The sequence below is a fragment of the Pinus tabuliformis genome, chromosome J (genome assembly GCF_031772625.1).
Source record: "Pinus tabuliformis cultivar Carrire ecotype Pingquan chromosome J, CPIR1, whole genome shotgun sequence".
Taxonomy (NCBI): domain Eukaryota; kingdom Viridiplantae; phylum Streptophyta; class Pinopsida; order Pinales; family Pinaceae; genus Pinus; species Pinus tabuliformis.
In genome coordinates, this window is record NC_142295.1 from 232,706,639 (window position 1) to 232,716,748 (window position 10,110).

The 10,110-nt window shown below is 36.1% G+C and overlaps 1 protein-coding gene across 1 annotated transcript; it reads right to left on the reverse strand.

Annotated features, from left to right (window-relative positions):
* Positions 1-857: 857 nt before the first annotated feature.
* On the reverse strand, positions 858-2,106 carry LOC149226589 (putative aquaporin PIP2-8). Its single transcript, XM_089380240.1, has 4 exons — positions 1,833-2,106; positions 1,432-1,727; positions 1,169-1,309; positions 858-1,064 (listed from the first exon to the last, which is right to left on the reverse strand). Exons 1-4 carry the CDS (start codon positions 2,104-2,106, stop codon positions 978-980), a joined length of 798 nt encoding a protein of 265 aa, XP_089236366.1. The 3' UTR covers positions 858-977.
* Positions 2,107-10,110: the final 8,004 nt, after the last annotated feature.

Sequence of the window (10,110 nt, forward strand, 5' to 3'; positions counted from 1 at the left end):
ATAAACCTTTTAACACAACTAGTAAATATTTCCATCCATCCCTAAGCTGGTCATAGTTGTCACCCTACATAGAGCGTAAGACCTCTCTTGCAGAACTACGCTTTACTCTTGTTCTTTTTTTCTTAATAATGTTATTAGACCAGTCTAATAACATAACATACTAATTTGCTTCAGAGGGTGTATAATCGATGCCTCATCGAACTCATGGCTTTTTAATTGTCTCGTTCAGGATTAGGTGTTACCGGCCAACTTTGTATGGAAGAAGAGACATTCCTTACGCCATCAAACACACTTGTTAATAATATATTTTAATTTAGGTAATGTGGGTATAAATTAATTGGTTGTGCGGGCTGTGTGGTTTAATGGTTTAATTTTTATTAAATTTTAAATTTAAATTTTATAAATAATTTAAAAGCGGAAATGGAGTGTTGAATTTCATTCTGCAAATTATTTTTTAATAAATATTTTTTTAATATTATTAAATTGTTTTTTATGTAAATATATATGGTTAATGTTGTTAACAATTTAATCAAATATCTCACAATTAATCAAATTATTCTTTAATAAATATCTTTTTTAACATTACCAAACATTTTTTTTTAATTTTATATACATATTCTTAATGTTTTTACAAATTTAATCAAATCATTTCCTTTCAAAACACCAACACACTTGGTTTTAAAAATTTAATCAAATTATTTCCTTTTAAAACACCAACACAATATTAACGCAATTTGCAAGTAGTTTGACAAGAAATGATCCAGGTTTAGACTTAATACGAGAGGTGTAAACAACAACAGCACATATTTATGGTATTTATTATTATTAATATTCTTACTAAAACTCCACAGTGGAGACCTTACACTATAAACGTCCACTTATTATTGTACTGCAATGTGGGATAATAAAGAGAGGTCCTCTGAAGTTCTCATTCTATATTGTAGTGGTTAGGTGGCCACGCGACGATCCCGAGTTTTTCAGGCCAAACGACCCGCCCTTAGAATGTACTGGTGATACACTGTAGCAACCGCAGCTCCAATCAGCGGACCCACCCAGAATATCCACTGCCATACATTCAATCCATTAAACGATAAGTCACCATCAAATTCCATTTCTATCCATATAAATCTAATATTTTCTAACATGGAATTATAGGTATTATTCTTACCAGGTCGTCCCACGATTTTTGATGGCCGTATATCACAGCGGGGCCAAAGCTCCTGGCAGGGTTGATGCCTGTGCCTGTGATGGGAATGGTTGCCAAATGGACCAAGAATACCGCTAACCCAATTGGAATCGGAGCCAAAACCTGAATTAACCACTTGTCATATTAGTAAATTTTCATCAGTGAATGAATATTTAATAACACCAAGGTTCATATATATAGAGAAAGAGTTTGAAGGGTGGCAGAGGATGATTTGTGTTATGTACAGGGATGTGGGAGTGGCGGGCTTTGCGCTTGGGGTCTGCTGCAGAGAAGACAGTGTAAACCACGACGAACGTGCCAATGATCTCCGCGAGAAGGGCAGTTGCCTTGGAATAAGCGGGAGATACAGAGTTCGATCCTCCTCCGTTGGAGGCATAGAAGCTCCCCTGCATACCCCTCACAAGGGCAGTTCCGCATAGGGCACCCAGGCTTTGAGCTACAACATACAATAGGGCGCGAGGAAGAGAGACCTTGCGGGCAAGAAACAGTGCAAATGTGACTGCCGGGTTGACGTGACCCCCTGCACACACGCTTTGATGATTAATGTGATTCAACTTAGCCTTCAATACATATATGGAATCAGATTATGATCAGGGCTGCCAAATATGCTTGGCTTCTTATATACCTGAAATTCTCGATATGCAGTATATGAGAACGGAGATCATTCCTCCGAAAGCCGAGGCCTCTCCCAACAACCCCATTCCACCACAGGTACCTTTGCTTGCTCTGTTTTCAATAACGGTTGTCAGTGTTATGTACAGGAAAAATAGCGTAGCGACGAACTCAGCTATGGCGGCCCTGTAGAACGAACCCAACTTCAATTCTAGCAAATCAAAAAGAGGGGCGGCGTGATGATCTACGTATTCCGTTGTCTGTTGTTCTCCGCCTTGTACTTCCATCGCTGCCGTCCTGCTCTTCTCCTTAGCTTAACAGCAAAAACTGTACTGCTAATAATGGATACTCCACTGTGTGGATTTTACAGACGAAGGCCCTCGGTTAAATAGTACCGAGGAGAGCTAACGTACCGCAGCCGTTACATGACCATAGAGAATAAGCGAACTGGATTTGCTGTAACAGTCGGGGGACCCGTCTCGACGATTCAGCTAAATTTTTGGAGGAAGTAAAGAACACTGAACTTATCTCGCTTAGAGATTATATTATATTGTAAACATGTATCAAGGTATCGTTGGCTTCTAAATCCCAGAGGTTGGTAGGATGGGACAACATTTCGCGTTCGCTTGTTCAAATGGTTTCCATGGAGAGATGACTTAGATGGACATCCATTGCATATCAACCATATCAGCGTAATTTATCTTGATTGCTGCAAATATCGTTTTGGAAGTATACATCAAAGGGTTCTAAAAGCAACATATGGAAAATATGGGAAATTATCTGGAAAAAACATAAACTTGATTTAAAATATATATATATATATATATATATAAAATCAACAACCTCAGAATTTCGATCAAACTTAAAAACTCGGTAAAACTCTGACAAATTAAAACTCGGTAAAATAAAATAATCCTTTAACCGGGAATATATATATATATACTTCTACAAAGAAGCTGCATGTATTAGTATTTTAATCTGTGAGTCATAATAAATTATATTAGTATTTTAATAAAATATATTAATATTTTAATGTAAATTATTTATATATATATATATATATATATATATATATATATATATAAAAGTTAAACTGCTTGATGTTTAAAATTAGTATAGATTCATTTTAATTATCTATGGATTTACAAAGATATACAAAGATCTCAGAACAATCAAATTTTTTAAGGTGTAAATGTTTACACATTTCTTAAGGTGTAATCTTTACACTTAAAAAGAATTTTGATCCCTTGATAAATCTAGAGTTAAAATAAATTTATAATAATACATATTTCATATTGTTAAATGTGAAACCCAATGAATATGTCGGTGCCGACTACCACTGACAACACCATCCGGCATAAACTCTCCAACACTCCACCACCCCCAACCTACCACATTATCCATTGACTTCACTGTGCAGTCATGTATTCCACATGAGAGAATTAGAGAATTCTAGAGCTTCCCTCATCTATAAATTTGTAATCTTGCCTATGCTAGCAATGTAAGCCAAGGCAAGGCCTTCTATCAATAATAGTCTATGTTTTTTTTCTTCATTCTTGTCTTTGTCTTGTGTTCTTCTTAATTCTGTTGTCTGATTATATCTTTGTCTATAATCAATTTTATTTTCTGTTGTTTCCCTTTGAACCCACCAATTGGTATAAGATCTAGGGACTTCATCGTTGGTGGGCACCAATAGCCACTCTCCCAGAGAGGACTTCGACAAGGTGTTTTCAACGAAGGCAAGGTGGTGGAACTGTTGTTCAACTGCTGAATTACTGCATTTCTCAACTCGTTTGAGGCAGCCCACCACAAGAGATTTTCCACTACCAAAACTATAGAGCGAAGGTGGAACACATGGATCTCTTGGTTGCATTCTTGGCAAAGTTTCGTTATTTGTTGGAGACCTATGTAAGGCAAAGGCAATAACCGGTGGAATGGTATGGCATCGATTATAAAATTATGTAGAGGCGATGACTGACGAAATGCACCTGTAGGGACCCTGAAGTTTGATAATGTCAACAACAATTTAATGAATGAGGAGCTGCGACGCAAGTCAATTGCGGAAAACCAGGGAGGAAAAGCTCTAGCTCTAGCTGATCGTGGTAGGAGAATTGATCGAGGCCGATAAGGGCGATCAAGATCGAGAGGCCGATCGAAATCAAGGAGGGGCAGGATCATCTTCTTTCATTGTGGAAAGCTCGAACACATGAAGAAAGAATGTCAAGTCTGGAAGAAAGGGTAAAAGGATTAGAGACTGACCAATACAAATCACAAGTCATCCAGCGCAAATGAAGGCGAGACTACTGTTGTAGTCACGGATGGTGATGCGTTATTTAGTATTTCAGTAGAGGATGCATATTTATACACATCTAGTAGTAGCTTTGATTGGATCCTTGACTCTAGGGCATCTCATCATGTAACCCCATGCAAAGATAGTTTTGTTGCATATAGTCTTGGTGATTATGGTAGAGTGCATTTGGGGAATAATCATTTTTGTAGTATTGTTGGAGTGGGAGATGTCCAGATCAAGATGAAGGATGGCCAAGATATATTGTTGACAGGTTAGGCATGTACTAGAAATGCGCATGAGTTTGATCTCTATGGGACGACAAGATGATAAAGGCTATTCCACAAGATTTTGAAAAGGAGGTTGGAAAATTGGCAAAGGAGTATTGTTGGTGGCCAAAGGACCAAAGACAAGAACATTATATACATTGAAGGAAATGATAGCAAAATCAGATTTGGCTATTGTCACAAAAGAAGGAAATTCAACAGATATGTAGTGTAAGCACTTGGGTCACATAAGCAAGAAGGGCTTAAAAATCCTTGTTGGTAAAAACTTATTTCCAGGTTTGAAATGCTACAATCTTGATCTTTGTGAGCATTGTATATATGGTAGACAAAGAAGTGTTTCATTCCTTAGAGGTGGCATGACAAAAAGAAAAATTTGTTAGAATTGATACACTTAGATGTGTTTGGGCCTATTAACATCAAGTCATTAGGAGGAGCATCATATTTTGTAACATTTATAAATGATGCATCCAGGAAGGTTTGAGCATACCCTATGCAAAGTAAAAGTGAAGTATTTGAAATAGTTAAAAAATTCCATGTTGTTATTGAAAGACAAACTAACAAGTTGCTCAAGTGCTTGAGAACATATAATGGTGGAGAATACTGCTCAAAAGCATTCAAGGAATATTGTAACAGGTTTGGCATAAACCATGAGAATACTGTGCCTGATACTCGTCAACATAATGGTGTTGAAGAAAGGATGAATCACGCCATTATGGAGAAAGTGAGGAGTATGTTGTCCAATTCTGGTTTGGAGAAGCATTTTTGGGCAGAAGCTGCAAGGACAACTTGCTGCCTTATAAATTGATCTCCCACTACAACCTTGGATCGTGACATCCTTGAATAAGTTTGAACTGGTAAGAAGTTGAATATATTTTCATTTGAAAATATTTGGATGTGAAGCATTTGTACATATTCCCAAAGAAAATATAACTAAGCTAGATGATAAATCTATGAAATGCATTTTTCTAGGATATGCAGATAAATAATTTAATTATCATTTATGGGATCCAGTCATCCATAAAATTATTAGTAGGGATATTATATTTAATGAGTTAGAAATGTTTAAGAGGATTGTAGGTGAGTTGGAGGTCAAGAAAGTTATTGACAAGTTTGAAGAGCAACAAGAAAACATCCCACCAATGCAAGAAAATGGACAACAAATTCAAGAGCATGAAGGACAACAAGTGGAAAATGATGAACATCAAGAAGAAGGAATCTTGCAGGAACCTTTACAAGAGATTCAACTTGATAATGCACCACCATAGTTGGTTCACAGATCTTCTAGGCCTCATAAGCCTTCACAAAGGTATCCTCCTTCAAACTATATTTTATTGACTGATGAAGGTGAGCCTAATTGTTTTCAAGAGGCTTGTAAAGTTGAGCACAATAAATAATGGAAGAAAGCAATGGAGGAAGAAATGAACTCTTTGCTGGAAAATAAAACTTGGGAATTAGTAAAGCTCCCAAAAGGTAGAAAGGCTCTACAAAACAAATGGGTATATAGGATTAAGCATGAAGGTGACGGAAAGAAGGAGAGGTATAAAGCAAGACTGGTGGTGAAAGGATTTTCCCAAAAAGAAGGTATTGACTTCACTCATATTTTCTCAGATGTTATCAAAATGTCATCCATCAAATTCATTCGTGGTCATGTTGCTGCTTTAGACTTAGAATGTGAACAATTAGATGTAAAGATTACTTTCCTTCATGGTGAATTAGAAGAAAAAAATTATATGGAGCAACTAGAAGGCTTCATAGAAAAAGGCAAAGAAGACCTAGTTTGAAAGTTGAAGAAGAGTCTCTATGGGTTGAAACGGGCACCTTGATAATGGTATAAGAAATTTGATTCATCCATGTTGGAACATGGTTTTCATAGGTTGGAAGTTGACCATTGTGTCTATATCAAGAGGTATGATCAAGGAAAATATATCATATTATTGTTATGTGTGGATGGGATGTTAATTGTTGGGCATAATAAGAATATGATCAATAGGTTGAAGAAAGATTTGGGCATCAAATTTGCAATGAAGGATTTGGGTCCAACACAATAGATATTGGGCATGAGGATCATGCGTGACAGGAAAAATAAAAGGTTGTGGTTGTCACAAGAAAAATATATCAAGAAGGTGCTTGACAGGTTTAATATGAAGGACGCTAAGCCAGTGGTACACCCCTTGCAACCCACTTCAAGTTGAGTTCTAAGTTATGTCCTAGTGATGACAACGAGAAGGAAGAAATGAGGAAGATTCCTTATGCTTCAACATTTGACAGTTTGATGTATGCCATGGTATGCACATGATCAGACATTGCAGATTTAGTGGGAGTAGTGAGCAGGTTCCTTGACAATCTAGGCAAACAACATTGACAAGCAGTAAAATGGATTTTGAGGTATCTCAAGGGTACTAGTAAGTATTGTTTATGTTTTGGTCATAATGATACCATGCTTGAAGAATTTGCAGATGCAGATATGGCTATAGATATGGACACCAAAAATTCCACTACGGGTTATTTGTATACATTTGCAGGGGAAATGGCATCTTGGGTGTCAAGGCTACAAAAAATAGTAGGTCTCTCTACAATAGAGGAAAATTACATAACTACAACATAAGCTTGTAAGGAAATGTTGTGGATGTAACGATTCCTAGGAGAGATAGGAATAAAGCAGAACAAGTATGTGCTATATTGCGATAGTTAGAGTGTTATTCATTTGGCGAAAAGCCCAGCATTTCACTAAAAAACCAAGCACATTGACTTAAGAGATCATTGGATCCGACATGTGTTAGACGAAGGACAATTATCCTTCGAAAATATCCATATAGATAAAAACCCTACTGATATTCTCACAAGATTCTACCAATAAATAAACATGCGTTATGTAGAGGTATGGTAGGACTTGGTGTGACTTGATTCAAGCCTCTTCATTTGATTTCAAGTGGGAGAATGTTAAATATCAAACCCAATGAATATGTCAGCGCCGACTACCACTGACAACACCATCCGGCATCGACTCTCCAACACTCCACTACCCTCAACCTACCACACCATCCATTGACTTCATTGTTCAGTCATGTATTCCACATGAGAGAATTAGAGAATTCTCGAGCTTCTCTCATCTATAAATTTGTTTATTGATATATTCCTAGGGTTTATTGATATAAGGGTCATATTCCTAGGGTTTAATACTATTCCTTTAGGTTTATTATCAATCATGGTCAACTATGGTAAACCATAGTCAACCATGGTTAATCATGGTCGACCATGGCCAACCATTGTCTACCATGTTTTATAAATTCAATCATGGTCAGCCATTGTCCAATGCTGCACTGTGACAAATATTGTCTCAATATGAGAATCAAACATGGTTAACCATGGTCCGATGTCACATTGTGGCAAAGATTCTCTCGATTTGAAAATCAATCATGGTCAACCGTGGTCCAATGTCACATTGTGACAAGGATTATCTCAATATAAAAATCAACCATGGTCAACCATGTTTATTTTAGTGTGTATAATATTTATCTTAGGGTTTATATACCTTGGATTTATAATATTAGTCCCTTTGGTTTAATATTATTCAACGAAGGTCAACCATGTTTTATAAAATCAATTGTGTTCAACCATGGTTAATTAGGGTCAACCATTGGCCAACGTCACATTATGACAAAGATTCTTTCAATATGAAAATCAATCATTATATCAACCATGGTCCAACGTCGCATTATGAAAAAGATTGCCCCAATATGATCATCTTGGTCAATGATGGTCAACCTTTCTCAAGTATGGTCAACCATGTTTTATAAATTCAAACATAGTCATCCATGGTCAATCATGCTCAACCATGGTCAAACGTCACATTGTGAATAAAATTGTCTTCATATGAAAAAAACCATGGTTAATCATGGTCAATCATGGTCCAACATCACATTGTGACAAGGATTATCTTTGTATGGAAATCATCCAAGGTCAACCATGTTTATTTTAGTGTTTACAATATTTATCTTAGGATTTATTTACCTTGGGTTTATAATATTAGTCCCTCGAGTTCATAATCCCTTGGGGTTTTCGTATTAATCCCTTGGGTTTATAATAAAAATCCCTTAGGTTTATAATATCAATCATGGTCAACCATGGTCAATCATAGCCAACCATCGTCAATCATTGGAAACCATGTTTATTTTATTGTTTACAATATTTATCTTAGGGTTTATATACCTTGGGTTTATAATATTAGTCATTTGGGTTTAATATTATTTGCTTGGGTTCATAATCCCTTGGATTTATTATTCCCCTTCGTTTATAATATCTATCAAGGTAAACCATGGTCAAATGTCGCATTTTGACAAAGATTGTCTCAATATGAAAATCAACCATGGTCAACCATGGTCAATAACCACGGTGACATTGTGTCAAAGATTATCTCATGGTCCAATGTCACATTATGACATCCATGGTCAACCTTGGTCCAATGTCACATTCTGACACATATTGTCTCAATATGAAAATCAACCATCGTGAACCATTGTCAATCATGGTCAACCATGGTCAACTAGGGTCCAATGTCACATTGTGAGAAAGATTCTCTCGATTTGAAAATCAATCATGGTCAAGCACGGTAAACCATGGTACAACGTCACATTGTGACAAGGATTGTCTCAATATGAAAATCAACCATGGTCAACCATGTTTATTTTAGTGTTTATAATATTTATCTTAGGGTTTATATACTTTGTCTTTATAATATTAGTCCCTTTGGTTTAATATTATTCAATGAAGGTCAATCATGTTTTATAAAATCAATTATGGTCAACCATGGTTAATCAAGGTCAACCATTGGCCAATGTCACATTTTGACAATGATTGTTTCAATATGGAAATCAATCATTGTCTCAACCACGGTCCAACATCCCATTATGGCAAAAATTTCCTCAATATGATAATTATGGTCAACGATGTCAATCATGGTCAAGCATGGTCAATCATGTTTTATAAAGTAAAACATGGTCAATCATGCTCAACCATGGTCGAACGTTGCATTTTGACAAAAAATGTCTTAATATGAAAATCAACCATGGTCAACCATGGTCAATCGTAACCAACCATGGTCAATCGTAACCAACCATAGTCAAACATGATCAACCATGTTTATTTTAGTTTTTATAATATTTATCTTAGGGTTTGTATATACCTTGGGTTTATAACATTAGTCCCTATGGTCCAACGTCACATTGTGACAATCATGGTCAACCTTGGTCAAACATCGCATTTTGACACGTATTGTCTCAATATAAAAAGCAACCATTGTGAACCATCATCAATCATGGTCAACCAGAGTCCAATTTCGCATTGTGAGAAAGATTCATCTGGTTTGAAAATGAATCATGGTCAACCATGGTCCAATGTCACATTGTGACAAGTATTGTCTTAATATGAAAATCAACCATGGTCAACCATGTTTATTTTAGTGTATATAATATTTATCTTAGGGTTTATATACCTTAGCTTTATAATATTAGTCTCTTTGGTTTAATATTATTAATTGAAGGTCAACCATGTTTTATAAAGTCAAACATGGTCATCCATGGTCAATCATGCTCAACCATGGTCGAACGTTACATTGTGACAAAAATTGTCTTGATATGAAAATCAACCATGGTTAAGCATGGTCAACTGTGGTCCAACATCACATTGTCATAAGGATTGTCTCTATATGAAAATCAACC

Coding starts and splice junctions, on each gene's coding strand:
- LOC149226589 (XM_089380240.1), bottom strand. CDS start 2,106: ATGGAAGTACAAGGCGGAGAACAACAGACAACGGAATACGTAGATCAT. Junction 1,310..1,431: donor CCCGCCACTCCCACATCCCT/GTACATAACACA, acceptor TGGTTAATTCAG/GTTTTGGCTCCGATTCCAAT. Junction 1,065..1,168: donor AAAAATCGTGGGACGACCTG/GTAAGAATAATA, acceptor AATGTATGGCAG/TGGATATTCTGGGTGGGTCC.